Source organism: Neofelis nebulosa, chromosome 7 (assembly GCF_028018385.1).
Source record: "Neofelis nebulosa isolate mNeoNeb1 chromosome 7, mNeoNeb1.pri, whole genome shotgun sequence".
Taxonomy (NCBI): Eukaryota; Metazoa; Chordata; class Mammalia; order Carnivora; family Felidae; genus Neofelis; species Neofelis nebulosa.
The window spans coordinates 59,937,992-59,955,884 of record NC_080788.1 but is presented as its reverse complement, the minus strand read 5'-3'; the positions used below and the strand labels follow the sequence as shown (position 1 = coordinate 59,955,884).

The following is a 17,893-nucleotide window of genomic DNA, read 5'->3' as shown; positions in this document are numbered from 1 at the left end:
GTCAGTTACAAAAGACCATGTATTGTATGATACCATTTATTTGAAATGTTCATAATTGGCAAATCTATAGAGACAGAAAGTGGATTAGTGTTTGCCTAAGGCAGAAAGTTGAGGGGAGGGAGACAGGAAACGGAAGTGACTGCTCATGGGTACAAGGTTTCTTTCTGGGGTGATATAAATGTTCTAAAATTAGATTGTGTTGATGATTGCACATCTCCATAAGTATGCTAAAAACTGTTCAATTGTACACTTTAAACAGATGAACTTTATGATATATAATTTGTATCTCAAAAAAGCATTATGCTAAGTGAAAGAAGCCAGACTCAAAAGATTACCTATTGTATGATTCTATTCATATGACATTGTGGAAAAAGCAAAACTATAAGGACAGAAATCACATTAGTGGCTGCCAGACACCCAGAGAAGCAAGAGGAGACTGACTATAAAGGGGCAAAAGAGAACTTGATGGGATGGTGGAAATATTCTATATATGGTTACACAATTTACACGCATTTGTCAAAATTCAAAGAACTGTACAGCTATGAAAGAGTGATTTTTAGGGGCACCCAGCTGGCTCAGTCAGTGGAGCACACAACTCTTGATTTCAGGGTTGTGAGTTCAAGCCCTATGTTGGGCCTAGAACTTACTTTAAAAAAAAAAAGTGAACTTAATGTAAATTGTACCCAAATAAACCTGACTTTTTAAAAAAGCCAAGTTTACATTGTAAGAAATGCAGAAAACAGTATTTGGAACCTTGAGACCCCAAGAATAGTGGAAACATTTACAATGTATCAAAATTCACTCTTAAGTTCTATAACATATGTGGCACATGCCTCCTACAAAGGTCATCAATATTATGTAATATTGCCTACGAAAAGAGTGGTAATGTAGTAGGTAATATACATGAGGACCATGCAGAATTTGAGATCAAAGTTAAAAAAAAAAAAAAGCCATCCCTCCAAAAAAAACAAAGCAGTAAAACTCAACATAAATAAAAGAAAGTTATCTGGCCAAGTCCACTTAGGGGAGAAAATGGCATTTAAAGTACAGTCTTGAGAAACACTCAAGTGTAATCAAAGTAAACAGAGTGTAACCTCTAAACTGGGACATACCTTCAAAAAAAAAAAAGAAATTAAAACTGTATTGTTAACATATGGACAATAATCTGCACTAAGTAGGGAAAGGACTAAAGGGCAGAGTTTATCAGCATTTAGAAAGACAAACAAGATAGAAACACTGATTCTTGTAGATACATAATTAATAGCTCTGTACTCTGAAACAGACATGGTTTATAAGGCTTCTACACAACCTCGAAGAATACCCCTCAAAACTATTTGCCTTCCAAGATGGCTTTCAAATTTGTTCTTCCAGTCTCTGATCCTAAAGAAGTGCCTATAATGACAGAAACTAGTATTCACTACCCCACTGTAGTTAACAGAGATTCTAAATTATAAATTTAAAAAAAGCTATGATTTTGATTAGCATGAGTCAATCCCCCAGAATCTGATCTGTGTTGAACAAGTAGATAAAACGGTATTTTGTATTCTGCAAAACTAAGGGCCAGAATACAGACCGAAGCAGTCACAAAGATCTGCCTTGACATCTCTTTCCTTAAAAGGAGTATTTGTGTTTACAAAGAATATCCTTCACAGAGGGAACACTAGGGGAAAATGGGTGATGGGCATTGAGGAGGGTACATGTTGGGATGAGCACTGGGTGTTGTACATAAGCAATGAATCATGGGAATCTACCCCCAAAACTAAGAGCATACTGTATACACTGTATGTTAGCCAACTTGGCAATAAATTATAAAACAACAACAACAAAAACCCTATTGAGCCATGGACAAATTCCTTAGGAACTGTAGAATATTTGTGCTAAATGAGACTGGAAGGGTCTTCTTTCTGAGCCTCTTCATTTCGCAGATGAAAGCTTAAATTACCTGCTTAAGCCCTCAAAGTTAATCAGTCTAGAAAGTCAGGCATTTAACACAAGTCTCCTGACTCCCCCAAGTCAATGTTTTTCCCATTGGACTATACTGCCTGCTTCATCAGAAAGCAATGACTAAGAACAATGATGAGGTCATACAGAGTTTGAATCCCAGCTCCCCCCCACTGACTAGCTGTGGGACAGTAGGCAAGTAGGCAAGTTATTTAACATTTCTAAGCTTTATTGTACTCATCTGGAATTAGGGACAATGACACTTTCCATTAAACAGGTAGGATTAAATGAAGAATACACATAAAGTGCTTATCACAGAGCCCAGAACACAGTAAGTACACAATAAATTTTTAAATGGCTCAATTAACATATTAAATTAAAATATGTAATATGGACATTACACCAAATAACTCTCTAAAATACAACAATGACACATTATATGTGTAATTTGTCAGTACATTCATTTTAATTGTAATTAATTATGTCAGAGAAAACTTACAAAGAGAGGAACAGAGAATCACAGCAAAAAATAAAGATGCAAAAAAACTACCAGATATTACTTTTAAACTCTTACCTTACCTTTTTACTATCACAGAATTGACTTTATTTTCAAGTATGTTATGTCAAAACCTATCTACTTATAAACCTACATCATTTTGAAAGGTTACTGGAGTCTAATCAGTGAGAAAACTTTCTATAGTCATTCTGAACCATAAACCCAAACTAAGTAATAAGCATATTTGCTAAAGAAAACTGATTCAATCACATTTTAAAACTTTGTAATTATAGACTCATAAGAAGTTCTAAACATAGTATTAAATTGTCCCATGTATGCTTCACCCAGCTTCCCCCCCAAGGGTAACTTCTTACATAACTGTGGTATATGATCAAAGGCAGGAAACTGACATGTGAATTAAGATATAATTCATATCATAAGATTACTTTTTAAAAAAAAGATTTTAGGGGCGCCTGGGTGGCGCAGTCGGTTGGGCTTCCGACTTCAGCCAGGTCACGATCTCGCGGTCCGTGAGTTCGAGCCCCGCGTCAGGCTCTGGGCTGATGGCTCAGAGCCTGGAGCCTGCTTCCGATTCTGTGTCTCCCTCTCTCTCTGCCCCTCCCCCGTTCATGCTCTGTCTCTCTCTGTCCCAAAAATAAATAAATGTTGAAAAAAAAATTTTAAAAAAAAGATTTTATTTTTTTTAAGTAATCTCTATACCAAACGTGGAACTCACAACCCTGAGATTCAGAGTCACAAACTCTTCTAAGCCAGCCAGTGCCCCGATTACCTTTTTTTTAAAAAAAATGTTTATTTATTTAGAGAGAGAACACACGAGTGTGAATGGGGAAGAGGCAGAGAGAGGGAGAGAGAGGGCAAATTACCATTTTAAAGTGTATAATGCAGTGGGTTTTAGTACAATCCTAGAATTGTACACCTATCACCACTAACCACCTTTTAAAGTACCATAATATCACCCCAACGACCAGAAAAATCTGTTCATTTTTTAAATCTATTTAGCTCAAGTTAAAGGTAACTTTACATTTGCATTATTAATAATCCTGTTTATCAAAGCTAACATTTTCATTCCTGCATATCTACAATCAACATTTATGGAGCCCCTAGGTGAGACCTTAGATACTAACTGTACAAAGTCTCCGCCCTTCAAACAGTTGTCTAGTGAGAGGCAGACATGTGAGTAAATATTTACAAGTGAATATGGTAGATGCTATAATAAGGTCCCCCAAAGCACAGCCGAACAACACTGTGGAGGGAGTTTACCTTGGAATAACGTGATGAGAAGCTGATGGTCTACAAAGCAGTATAAAATGCATTGGGAGGACAACAGGAGACAAGTCTGGAAAGGAAGGCAGCAGAGGTAACGGAAGGGCATCTATGCCATGCTAAAAGACTGTTATCAAGTAAGTAATGGGAGAATCTTGAAGGATTTTAAAAAAGAGAAAATGATCAAAGTTGCATTTTGGAAGCATGTGAAAGATAGGAATGCGCCTACTGTTCCACAGGAAAGTAAAACCTAGACCATTGAGACCCTGTATTTGGCAAGCAGCAAATGGACAGCTTACTTTTAAATATATATATCGAAATATTTCTCTACCAGTCAGGAAATAGCCACAGCCCTAAGAGGCCTCGCCCTCTTCCCCAGGACCACTGTGAACCCCACCTCCCATGATTCAACACGAAATAGTGTCTGGCCCAGCAGAGGGCCATAGAGTCAATTCCAGCATGTTCTCGCAGATTCTTGGTCAGTGAGGTATTCAACATGACTCACTGATTGTTGAGTTATTTTATTTTTATTTTTTAAGTAAGCTCTAGGCCCAGCGTGGGGCTTGAACCCACAACCCCAAGATCAAAAGTCGCATGCTCCACCAACTGAGCCAGCCAGGGGCCCCGATTATTGAGTATTTTAATTACCCCCACATGGGGGCCAACCTCAGTGAACGCCTTTAAATCATTAAAGCTCTCCTATCACAAACAGCTGCAACAACAAAAAATAGACATCCAACATTCTTTCATTTTCTCCAACCTGCTTCTCCAGATTCTCACTCCAGATTCTGACCAGGTATTTCTGCTGAGGGTTCATCTTGCTCCATCCCAGAGGTTTCTCTGGTTTTGATCTTTTCTTTCTCCTTATCAATTATCTTAATGCTCCCTCTAGTTTCACCAACTTCAGCTGTGGAAAATAAAGACTCTCCTGGCCATAGGCAGTGCCCCCACTGTGCAGACCCAGCCCTGAAATACCAGACCTGAAGTTACAGCACAGGAAGAGTCTCACTGAGTCTGTTAATCTAATCTAATTAAGAAATCATTGCAGGAGCGCCTGGGTGGCTCAGTGGGCTGAGTGTCCAACTCCGGCTCAGGTCATGATCTTGTGTGTTGGTGAGTTTAAGCCCCGCATCAGGCTCCATGCTAACAGCACAGACACTGGAGCCTACTTTGGATTCTGTGTCTCCCTCTCTCTCTCTCTCTGACCCTCCCCTGCTTGCACTCTGTCTCTCAAAAAATAAAACATTAAAAAATTTTTTTTAAAGAAATAACTGCAAAAAAAGTGAATAGAAAACTCTAAACATACTCAGTCCATCCCCAAAGTATCACTTTATACAATATTTTCATTTGTTTATATTGTCTCAAATTCCAGTTAATTAAAATATACACTATTGTGTTAAATAATGAAATTAAAGGAAATTAATCACATTATGCTCCAATGTGTATTTATACACATTATAACTGCACCTTTTTTAACACCTCCCACCACTACCAACAGGTGTGTCCACCAAAGAATTTGACAATAAGCAAAGGTATAACTTAGTAGTGATAACAATTAGAAATGATGTTACGAAGGGATATCTGGCTGGCTCAGTCGGTGGAGCATGCAACTCTTGATTCTGGGGTCATGAGTTTGATTCTGGGGTCCTAAGTTGGAGCCCCACACTGGGTGTACAGCTTACTTTAAAAAAAGAAAAAGAAAGAAATAGTGATAAGAGATTGTATTAAATAAGTGGCCCAAGAATAAATTACGATAAAACAAAGGAGATCATAAGAGATGAACAGAAGAGCTATGGTGTTAGGAAAGATGGTGGGAAATAAAACTATAGAATTCAAGATGTGAAGAAAAGGCTTTCCATTTTTTATTATTTTCTTTCAACCAGAAACTAAAGATATTTTATGTGAGATATATTCTTAGTAGGAATAGTCTGTATTACTTTTTAATGACATAGTAAAAGATATAATGTGCAGCAAGACAATATTATATCTGTCTCTTAAAAATAATCAGTCTAGGGGCACCTGGGTAGCTTAGTCGGTTAAGAGCCTGACTCTTGGCTTTGGCTCAGGTCATGATCGCCTGGTTCCTGAGTTCGAGCTCCACATCAGGCTCTGTGCTGACAGTGCAGAATCTGCTTGGGATTCTCTGTCTCCCTCTCTCTCTGCCACTTTCCCACTCATGCTTACTCGCTTGCTCTCTCTCTCTCAAAAATAAACTTAAAAAAAATAATCAGTCTACTGTACCCAATATCAAAAATTAGAATATGAGAAATATGTGTTCTCTTTTACCATACAAATTAGAAAACAATTTAATTTTTTTTTTTAGCATTTATTTATTTTTGAGAGAGAGAGAGAGAGACAGAGTGTGAGCTGGGAAGGGGCAGAAAGAGGGAGACACAGAAGCCAAAGCAGGCTTCAAGGCTCTAAACTGTCAGCACAGAGCCCAATGTGGGGCTTGAACTCATAAACCTCGAGATCATGATCAGAGCTGAAGTCAGCAGCTTAACTGGCTGAGCCACCCAGGTGCCCCTACAATTTTTTTTTTTAATGTTTATTTGCTTTTGAGAGAGAGAGAGACAGACCACAAGTGGGGGAGGGGCAGAGAGAGAGAGGGAGACACAGAATGCAAAGCAGGCTGCAGGCCCTGAGCTGTCAGCACAGAGCCCAACGTGGGGCTCGAACTCATCAACTGTGAGATCACGACCTGAGCCAAAGTCAGACGCTCAACTGAGTCAACCAGGCACCCCAAATTAGAACACAATTCTTAGATGTGCTTTCTGTACTGTGGGTACTCATTTAGGTAAGCTTATCTAAATAAGATATACTTAAAAATAAGCAAAGTATTGATTTTTCAGATCAGCTATGTTGCTTATATATTCTGACACTGCAATAGTTGGTTCAATATCTTATGTCCTGAAGCTACACCAAGCCAACTCCCATTCACTTTTTTAAAAAAAAACCTTCACATAATGCTAGAATCTAAAGCTGGGTATAGATTAAGTTGCACTGTAGTACTAGGACTACCTTATGTTTTTATCAGATTTTTATCTTTTATGCAGCCAAATTTCTTCTGAGAGGACACCTAAAGAGCTGATATGGTATTTTGTTGTAGGGATGAGTGTATCCTATGAAACTGCAGGCTCTACATGCCTTGTAACGTCCCAGGCATCACTGCCAGCCCATGGGGTCCTTCTGCCCTACAAACCTCCAATTCCATAATTACTCTGGAGGATTCTGGATTTTTCTAGAATCAAAAATCTGAAAGAGGGCAGGCTGGATATTTTCTTCAGCCTAAATTATGCCCTAGAGGGGTGACTGGGTGGCTCAGTCAGTTAAGCATCCAACTTCAGCTCAGGTCACGATCTCATGGTCTGTGAGTTCGAGACCCACAAAAAGCTCTGTGCTGACATGACAGCTCAGAGCCTGGAGCCCACCTTGGATTCTGTGTCTCCCTTTCTCTCTGCTCCTCCCCTGCTCATGCTCTGTCTCTCCTTCAAAAAAGAAACATTCAAAAAATCTAAAAAAAAAATTATCCCCTAGAAGTACTTGAGATCCTTAGATAAATTAATTCTACTTCCTTATGCTGTGATCAATGTTCTTATCTGCCTGGCTCATGTCTGACCAAACAATAATCTTAGTGGCATCTCCTGCATAGAGTATATGGAATCCTCTGGTACTTGTGAAACCAACCCTTCCACTTGGGTGTCCTCAAAATTAGGCTAAGGCCCAGACTAGAGGGCCCTGGAGTTAAATCAAGCAATATGGAAATAAGGCTTTGCACCTGCCTGGAGGCAAAGGATAATTTGCCTGACTATGGAGTGCCTGAATGGACTACCAGCTTATAAGGGTTCCTAATGATTTGGCTTTTTTCTACTATGAGTTCAATGAAAGTGGCCAGACTTTTGAGCGTGCCCTGGGGCATGCTGTTTTGATGAACCACTATTTCTTTCAGGTCTTGGGCCTGTGGGCCTTTGCTAATTTATCTGGCTCCCATAATACCACTTCACAGCAAGCCTCCTTAATCTCTCCAACAAAGTGGAGTGCCTGTATTGTCAGTCATTCCCCTATTCATCAGTCTTTAAACTATCCCTTCTTTTTCTCCTTTTCCAGAGCAAAATAACCTATTAGCATTGGCATTCTGCCGAACATTGATTGCCTAAATGCCAAACAGTACTTTCCTGGAGGTTCCCATCCCCAAAGCTCTAGCCTGGCATTGTGTGGAATGCTCAAAGTGCACCCTGTGTTGGGCTGGGAACTTCAGAGCTGGCAGGCAGGGGTTCACTGGGGAATCCAGGGAAGCATTCCTCCATCCTCTAGAAAAGCGATTTTTGGTGGTCACTTAGGTTTGGGAACAGAGATGCAGAATTGTGCCTCTTAGGGCTCCACTGGTCACATTTCTTAACTGTTAATGCACCATTTAGGCTGCATTATATCAGCCAAAGGATTTTCAAACATCAGCTGAATGTTGGGATTTGACACTCTCTTTTTTGGGGTGGATAAATAAGCTGATGCCACAGATGAGGTCCCCTGGAAACAAAAGTATATGCATAGTTGCTGCAGCCACAGAATTAGCACAGATTGATACATGACTCTACCTTTTTATATGATGCCATTGCTTTGTGAAGAATCTTAATTTGTGTTATATACTTTTGGAGTTAGATTTAATGCAACACCAGCTTTGTGTTATTTTTAGTTTAGACTAAGTCTTCTGAGCAGTCAAGAGTGATTGAAATTTGCTGACAGCAATTTTTCCTAGGCAACTAGATTGTTATTCGACTCAACTGTACCAGAGTACGTCAGATAAACATAGTAAAGACTAAATACATTTGGCTTTACATTTTTAGCTTTCCTACCTTCAAGTTGCCTGCTGTTACCTCAGCCTGGAATGCCCTTTACCCATCCCCACAGCCCATTTTCTGCTTTTGGCACTCTTTCATGACCTAGTTCAAATCTCACCTCCTTTGAGAAATATTTAATTTCTTTTTTTTTTTTAATTTTTTTTTTAACGTTTATTTATTTTTGAGACAGAGAGAGACAGAGCATGAGCAGGGGAGGGTCAGAGAGAGAGGGAGACACAGAATCTGAAATGGGCTCCAGGCTCTGAGCTGTCAGCACAGAGCCCGATGCGGGGCTCGAACTCACGGACCGTGAGATCATGACCTGAGCCGAAGTCGGCCGCTTAACCGACTGAGCCACCCAGGTGCCCCTATTTAATTTCTATTCTCCCAGATTTGCACTGCCACAACATACTACCTTGTCTTAGTGCTGAATCCCATGAGATTTATTGTTTGCTATTTACATGTTTGCAAACAAGGGTCTTCCTACACCCCCAGTGCTTTAAGAGGTGAAGATTTCTTTGAAAAACAGTATAGAAATATAAAATAATCATATTCTTTCTAGGTCAGGGAAGACAAAAATAAAACCAATACACATAAGAGCATCAAATTGGAATGATGACCCATCATGACTCCTGCCCACCTGAAACTGGTATGCATATCTGCAAATAAACTTTTACCCTACAAGGGTAGAGAATCAGTTAAGGCCATTCAGAAATAAATCAAAAATTAGAAATATGAGATTCACTCTTGGCTTCTCCTTCTCCCTCATTATACTCAATCAACAATACTCATCAATTTTACTAAATATCTGTGTGACCCAGTACTAGTGATCTCAAACCTCAGAAAGCGTTAAGACCTACCTTGTTAAAACAGAAAGCTGAGGGGCGCCTGAGTGGCTCAGTCGGTTAAGCGTCCCACTTCGGCTCAGGTCATGATCTCACAGTCTGTGAGTTTGAGCCCCGCATCAGGCTCTGTGCTGATAGCTCAGAGCCTGGAGCCTGCTTCGGATTCTGTGTCTCCCTCTCACTCTGACCCTCCCCTATTCATGCTCTGTCTCTCTCTGCCTCAAAAATAAACGTTAAAAAAAAAAAAAAACTTAAAAAAAAAACAAAACAGAAAGCTGAGCTCCATCCTCTGTATTTCTCATTCACTAAGTCAGCAGTGGGGCCAGAAATTTGCATTTGTAACAAGTGCCCAGGAGAACCTGAGGCTGCTCATCCAGGAACCACACTTTGAGAACCATTGCTTTAATTCATCCCCCTATTCTATTCTCCTTGCTTTCTAACAAGGTTCCCAATTTCTACAAAAGGGAAAAGCCCCCTGAGTTGTGACACAGTAAGATGGCTCAAATAAGACATAAAAATAGCTAGGTTTGGTCCTGATCTAGAATGGTTTCCCTTGGTGGGCAGGGGTTGTCTACGTCTTTGAAATGACCCTTAACATACAGAAATGAGTCCTACAGCATTTCTGGAGTGGTCCAAAGTGTCTCTAAATACAGACCAGAAGATGAGGTCATGGTAATGCAAGGAGTCAGAAGTAGAGGAGGGGGAATGAAAGCTATAATCACTGTCAAAGGGGTGTTTTCTGTAGACAAATGAATGGAGCTATTGTACACAAACTCAGTGGTTGCCAAGCATGTGGCCCAATTATTTTGCCTGTATGAGCATGGCACGGAAGGATCTCCTTAGAGGACTTGATTCACACAAGTTGGTGTTTAGTAGCAAGCAAAGGTCTGGAGAATTTGAACCTAACTATACAAGTTCCTGCTTTCCAAATCTAGGATATAATACAATTAAGTTGGAAAGACTACAAAAGTAAAACACCATCCTTAGAGATAGTACAGCATTTACAGTTGGTGAAAGACCAATATAGAAGATCTGCTCAAAATATTGACAATAATGAGGATCACATGGTGGCCTTGGGCAGCAAGAAGTCCATAATTTAAATCTAGAGGTTAGCCTCCGAAACTGCTTTCCCTACTCTCTTGGGCTCCACTGCTATTTAAAATGTTTGTAAAAGTTCAAAAAGTTGTATTGGCCACCCACCAGATCTAAGGTCTTAAAGAAATGGGAGGTTTACTTCAGTGGCTAGGATGGATATGTGACAAGGTGTTTTGCTCTCTTAGGTAAAATACCATTCACTCTACAACATAGGAATGGAGATGCTTTAGTGGTCTTCAAAGTTCTCAGCTGCATGAGAGAACCATTCAGGTGGTTCACCTGAGCCCAAAGTATCAAGGCCAGAAAACAGAGGGACAACAACAGCCACCTGGCCTCCAGGAGAGCAGCACCTTCCTCCCTGAGCACCACGTAAGTAAGAAATAGAAGCTGTGAGGTTGCTGCCAATCCTCCATATTCCCATCTGTTGTATAAGCTCTGGCTAGGCAGAGCTGAAGAACAGTGTCCCACAGGAGGCTGCTCCATAGAACAGGGTCTACAGTCAGAATGTTACAGATAAGGCTATCAGATGAATTCAGCTTAAAATAGACATAATTAGAAACAGGTTGGGAAGCATGGGTTTCTTCCGGTTGGGGCAAGAGGTTAGAAAATGAGGCTATGAGGAGATTTTATGTGGCATTGACTTAGGGGAAAGAGTGAAGGAAGCTTCTGTGGCTGTGGTGATCCCAATGTCAATATCCTAATTCCGCCAGACCTCCAACTCCCCATGAAGCACTGTACTACACAGTATTCATTTGATCTAAGCCTTCTAAACCTGCAGAGATGGAGGAAGGGGAGAGCTGAAAGGCTTGAAATCCTAAGAGACAAACCAAAAAAATCATAGGAATTCTAGACCACAGCTCTACTAATTCAACCAAGGATAATTGCAGAAAGTTATCAGAGACCTCAAAGGCTCCGTAAAATACCACATTTACATACCATACCTCTCACCAGGGAGAGGGGCTGCAAAGCAAAGTGGTTTGGAATGGGATGGGTTGAAACTGGTTTACAGTTGTTAGAGAATGTTTGTTGTTTTCAGACACATGAAATGTTATTTATTTTTTTAATGTTTATTTATTTTTGAGACAGAGAGAGACAGAGCATGAGCAGGGGAGGGGCAGAGAGAGAGGGAGACACAGAATCCGAAACAGGCTCCAGGCTCTGAGCTGTCAGCACAGAGCCCGACGCGGGGCTCGAACTCACGGACCGCGAGATCATGACCTGAGCCGGAGTCAGACACCCAACCGACTGAGCCACCCAGGCGCCCCAGACACATGAAATTTTAAAGTGCTGGAGTTAACTCAGCCATCATGTAGCACAAACAAATCAGAACAAATATTCATTCAACTATAAACATATAAGTCACTGTGATATAATTCTTAGGGTTTAAAATTTATAGCTTCCTCTTACTCTCCCCTTTAAAAATTCTAAAGTGTAATCTACTAAAAAAGAGTTATTAAAATAACCCAAAATATTTTACTATAATAATCATATCACTTAAATTACCACCTTGCTTATTTTGGGCTACACATTTTAATACCTATACATAAACCACTACAATTGTATAATAAAAATGACTATTTTTTGTCTTAGGTTGTCTGATTTTTATCTTGGCAAACTTTTTTTTTAAGTATGATATTAACACTAGCACAGACACGATCAACTTGTCTCTGGGCAATGTAACAAACAGAGGGCTCAAAAACCACATGCTCTTTTATTATACACTATGTTGAATTGCCTTGTCTAGCATATTCATTCCAAGCATTTAATTGAATGCAAATTCATACAAATGCCCTTGAGTAAAATCTGCTATGGTGAATGCTTCTAGGTTTCTCTTGGATGCCACTGCTATTTCCCTAAACTGGACTTTTTCAAAAGGAGAAAGAATAAGAGCATAAATACATATCTAAAATATACCTTTTGTCCTTAAAGGTTGATCTGCATTAGTTTTATACAATAGATATTTCCATATACAAATTAAGAAACAGAATATGAGTGCTTTTAGGATTCTAGAAGGCTAATTTTGGACCTTAGTTTCAAGAATTAGAGTCTGACTTACTATTTTAACAGATCCTGAGACACCATAATTACCTTTTTAAAACAAAGTTTTAGAAAAAAACAATGAATTCACGAAAATACAACAGCTTTGTGTTTTTCTGTGAATAAAATTATCTTAATTCTCTAACAACATCCCTTTTGCATTAATGAAACCAAGGATTTTGCTTACCAAATATGAAACAGAAATTCTTAGAAAAGACAAATCATGGTCAGTCCAGGAAATAAATGCCCCTCTAAAGCCAAAGCTTTGGTAGGATAGAAGGAAAGCAAACCTGAACTCTTGAATTTTAGAGAAAAATTCTACTACAGAATCCAGTTATTCCAGCTTTGGATTGTACAATTTCACTGAGATTAATCAGACATCATTTTAAGGACACCTAAGGGTTAATTTATTTTCCAAAAACAAAATCCTATTTTTTATTTGAATAGAATAAGGCACAATGTAAGTACAGATTAGTCTGTTTAAATCTTGTTAGTATTTGTAAAGACATTACCAAATAATTTTCTCTTTACTATGAAATAAGTATTAATTATTGTTCTCATTTTACAGATGAGAAAATTAAGATACAAACAGGTGAACTGACTTAGGAAGTCAGGAGGAATACAGGGAACAAAGCTGGGATTTTATAGACAAAATGACCAGAGTTTCAATATAGTATAGCCACCTACTACTAGCTTTGAGCAAGTTCCTTCATCCAAGCCTTTCATCTGTAAAATGAGGATAATAACACCTACCTCTCAAATAGTTGATGTAAGGTATAAGCAAAGCACCTAGCAGAAAGCATAGTACAGAGTTGCCCATTCAAGAAAACATCAGCTCTCCCAGCAATCCACAATCTTATTTTCTTCAGCTGGTACAAGAGGTGTCTACTGAATCCAAATGCTATTGTGAGGTAAGTGAGAACACAAGCGGGGCACCTCGCAAGTATGGGGCTCAATACATTTGTTCTCTCCCCCAGTACTCCCTCTCTTACCCTAGGTCCCACAGTTACTAAATGGCTGAGCCGCAGTCAAATCCAGATCTTGGTTCTACTATAGAACTGTTTCTGTACATATGCATTTTATTTATGATAGTACCTCATTTAACTGCAAAAACAAATTTAACCTAGCTGCTTGATCAGTTATTATTTTAATGTGTTCCCAGTAAAATCAAATTTATTTCTAGGGCAGCTTTACTTTTCAGTAATCAGAAAAAAAGTAATATTTCAGACTTGAAAATATGTATTTTTGATATGAATTTCTACTGGCATTCCTTAATATATATTCTTAATATTTTATAAACTATTAAACTCAAAACAGTCAAAAATCTATTACTTAGGATATTACATATCTAAGCATTTAAATGAGTCCATTTGATATACTAAGTTCAAAGATATTAGGTAGCCTTTTCATTTTTCCTATTTGCTCCCAAATAAAATAACAAAGTAGGGTAGTAAATGTAGTAAATAAATGTACATATTCATAAATGAAACAGATGTGTAGAAATTACGGACTAGATCTGCATTTATGAAGCAATGACCTTCAAAACTGGCAGGGAGCTGTTAACAATGTTCTTCACAGGGGAGCAATTATATTACAACCCTATGTATACTTTCATTTCTCACGATCTACAAATACCTTTGCATATCAGAAAGAATAAAAGAATAGTCTGGTAACTGAGGCAATCTTTACTGAAAGGATATAAGGTGTTTTCCTTACCTTAATAATCACATCCTAAATGCTAGATCAGTAGAACTGGTGCAATATGAAAGGCTAGAACAATACTTTGACAGAATTTCCTACAACTGAAATTTACCAAATGTGGCTATTATGGCTCTAACCTAGTGATACATTTCTGACTCTCTAATACCCTAAGTTTTCTCTGATTATCCCAAGAAGTACTGAAATCACTCTACAATACATACCTTATTTAAAGAAAAATATGGCATACAATATTTTAAGGAAAATGATTCCAAATTATCACCAAGTTTTTTTTAAATACTGTACTGCAATTCCTAGAATGTTAGGAATATTGCTTTAACCTAGCAAGTAGCTCACAGCTCCTTTCCATACTGATTTAAAAGACCCAGTGCCCAATGCTTAACAAATAAGCGCATGCACAAACACACAAATACACACACTACAGAAATGTATAAGGGGTGAAAGTTACTAAGAAAAGCTCAATCTCTAAAAGCTTTAAAAAAGCTATATCCACAAAATATTAATTTCACATAATATCCTGTCTTTTTTGGGTTTTTTTTGACATTTCCTCTCATTGGGTAAAAACAAAAGGAATTCACAATAGTGGTACCAAAGACTGACAATATTACATAAATTTCAGAATTCCTGTATTTTTAAAATTTTCATGCAAGAATCACAATGCACAATCATTAACATGTCTAGACAGTGGACACTCACTACAGTATAATCATGTTACACCAAGCTTAATTTTTTATGTGGCCTGAATTTTTATAACACATTGACTTGTAACAATGTGAAAGAAGACCAGCAGGAAAAGAAACACAACCATAGTAAGATATAGCAAGCATAAACCCAGTAAGTCCTGTTAGACTTAAAAATACTGTTTCTCTTAACAGTAATAAAAACTACCCACAACTATAATACCAACCAACCAACCTCAAAGGTTCCACTAACTGGGAAAAAATAACTAGTTGTCTTATTGTGATACTGTAAAAGCCACAAGATTATCACTAGTGGAGTGGTGATGTGAATTTTGTTTCATTTGTACTCTATACCTTGGCAAAAGTTAATGACCTGCCCCAGGAATTTTATTTCACCATATACCCCAAAGTATTCTTAGGACTCACAAAGTCTAAATCTTAAACTGCCCTTTATATGCTATTGTGCAAATGCTTTAAATTTTAAAACAAAAGGATAAAGACTTTAAAAGCTCTAGACAATGTATTCAAATGGTGAATATGTCAAGTCAATGTATTCTCCTCCCCCACCCAAAAACAAACAAAAAACTGTACATGGCATATAAAGATACAATAGAAACAAAAAGTAGCATGCCACTCATTCTGTGAGAAAATACAGAACATCTATCAGATTCAACTACCAAAATCCTTTTCACGTGATGGCTAGCATCTTTATGACTGTGTTTAAGTGGCCTTAAAAAGCGATGTTGTTCTCTTTGCCCTCCTGGATCTTTGACAGCAGTCAGCACTTATGCCCAGAGCTGGTTTGGAGAGTGGGAGAAAAGGGAAAGTGAGGAGAAGGCTGAACTGAGCACGGACTCAGCAGAGAGCAGCTGCTCTCACACACTACCCAGCGTCTTTCTCACACACCGCTATTTTCCGCTATTGAGCATTGTCAGCAAAAAAATAAATGGGGGGGTTGGGGGGCCAGGAGACAAAGAGGGTAGAACCAGAGGCCGACAGTTTTTGTCTGCCACATCTGAGGCGAGAAGCCCCCTCTGGTTTCTTGCTGCAAAGGCAAGGGATCAGATGAGACCCCTCCGGGTCCAACTCAATTTGCTTCTCCAGAAAGACCAGTTTCCGGCAGCGAGCGCAGGATCCTCCGGCTGCTGAACTAAACACCGGAGCATTGTCAATGTTTCTTTCCTATCACTGACTTTACAGAGGAGGAGAGAGGGCTGTGACTGCATTCCTGGGAAAGACTACTACTCCAGACGTTCCACACAGCAGTAGTGAAAACACATAAGAGGTTGTAAAAATCCCTTCCAAAATACCAGGTTTCTGAAGAAATGCTGCGAAGCATTAACGTATTGTTGGTGTTATTTGTAAGCCACCGATTCTTTCTCGCCACGGCCAATCCTCAAATCTCTGGTACTTGTTGCTAAATCTTTACCTCACACCCCCCAGAATTGCCCAACACAAATGAGATCTGCGGAGCGAAAGGCGGGGTGGGGGGGGGGGGGTGCTAATCCTGGGAGCCCAGAGGCTGGGCTCCCTTCCATAGGCACTCTGCATGGGCTGCGCGTTCACTTCTACCTTCTGAGAGCTCTGACTCACAAATGCTGGGGGGGGGGGGGGGGGGGGGGGGGTGATTATTGACATACAGCATTATCCTTCCAACCAAAGATAGATAAAGAAAAGCCGGCCAGCGGTCCTTGCCTGGCTGGAGAGCCAAAGCCTGTAACCCCCGACGGGGCGGCCGGGGTAGGAGCCTCCCGCCCTGCCCGCCTCTCTCTGGACGCCCGCCGGAAGATGCTCCCCACCCCGCAGGCTCGAGGAGCCAGGATGGTGTGCCCTCACCCTGGGAGAGGGCAGAGGGATAGCTGAGGGTCCGGGACGGAGGGACTCTCACCGCAGCTGCGCGGAGCGCCTGGTACCCCGCCCCGGACCCGGTCTCGGGCGGAGGAGGCGCTCTCTGCAACCGGGGGCCGTCCGCCGCAGCCGGGGACGGACAAAGCACCGGGGTCTGCGGCGACCCCGGGCGGCGGCGGCGGGCCAAGTTGGCCAGAGTCGGGGGACGAAGGGGTTCCGCGGGCAGGGAAGCGCGGCACTGACCTGGATGGTGCAGGTGTACTCGCTGTCGTCCAGCAGCCGCACGGTGCAGCTGTACTCGCGCTCCAGGCTCCTGCTGCTGCCGCTCATCAACCTGCTCAGCATCTTCCCGCCCTCCCGCCCGCCCCCGGGAGAGACGCGGCGGCGCTGCGGACCCCGGACCAGGCGCCCCTCAGCCGGGCAGCTCCTCGCGGGCCCCGGGCACCTGCACCATCACCCCAGCCGGGTCGCGGCCGCTGCCTCCTGCTGTCCCAGCTCCTCCTTCTTCTCCTCCTCCTTCTTCGCCACCGCCTCCCCCCAGCCCCGAGCAAGCGCCCCGCTCTCTCTCCTCCGCGCCCCACTCCCCATGCCCAGTTCGTGGGGCGGGGCCTCGGCCGGAGAGGGGCCAATGGGGGTCAGCGCGGCGGAACCGAGTGGCAGAGAGACGAGCCAATCGAGGTAGGGTATTGATATGATGGACAGGTGGGAGAAGCAATCACGGGAAAGCAGTCGGACAGAGCCTAGCGGGACCAGCCCTCTGGCGTCCCAAACGAGGGGCTCCTCTTGTCTCTGCGGTTCCTGTAGAAGCTCTTTCCCCTCCCCCAGGCCAGGTGTGGGCACCCGGCTGGATAAATGTCTGCTGCGTGGAATACGTTTAGACTCTGCTTCAGGGGCCAAGTCCCACACTCTGTAACGCCGCGGGTCCCGCCCTCTCGGGAGCCGGGGCGGTGCAAGAAAACAATCCCCGCACCTGCAGAATGCAGGCACCTTCCGCTCCGGACCAGGAGGCTGCCCCCACCTGAGCTGTACCCCAGGTGGGCGCGACGGGCCTCTGCCCCAGCCCTCTTATTTTGAACAACATCTATTTTACAGTAGCTACTTAAGTAAAAGCTG

The 17,893-nt window shown here is 41.2% G+C and overlaps 1 protein-coding gene across 9 annotated transcripts in view; it reads right to left on the bottom strand.

Moving 5' to 3' along the window:
• The window catches only part of FRMD5 (FERM domain containing 5), a 318,959-nt gene extending 301,615 nt beyond the window's left edge, over positions 1-17,344 (bottom strand). For 4 of the 9 annotated variants that reach the window (XM_058737919.1, XM_058737920.1, XM_058737927.1 and 1 more), the window contains exon 1: positions 17,024-17,343. In XM_058737919.1, coding sequence (XP_058593902.1) covers positions 17,024-17,125 — 102 coding nt within the window. In that variant the 5' untranslated portion in view covers positions 17,126-17,343. Of the gene's footprint in view, positions 1-17,023 lie in introns of all 9 variants that reach the window. The other 5 variants (XM_058737924.1, XM_058737922.1, XM_058737923.1 and 2 more) reach the window with 3 other exon arrangements.
• Between the last annotated feature and the right edge of the window lie 549 nt (positions 17,345-17,893).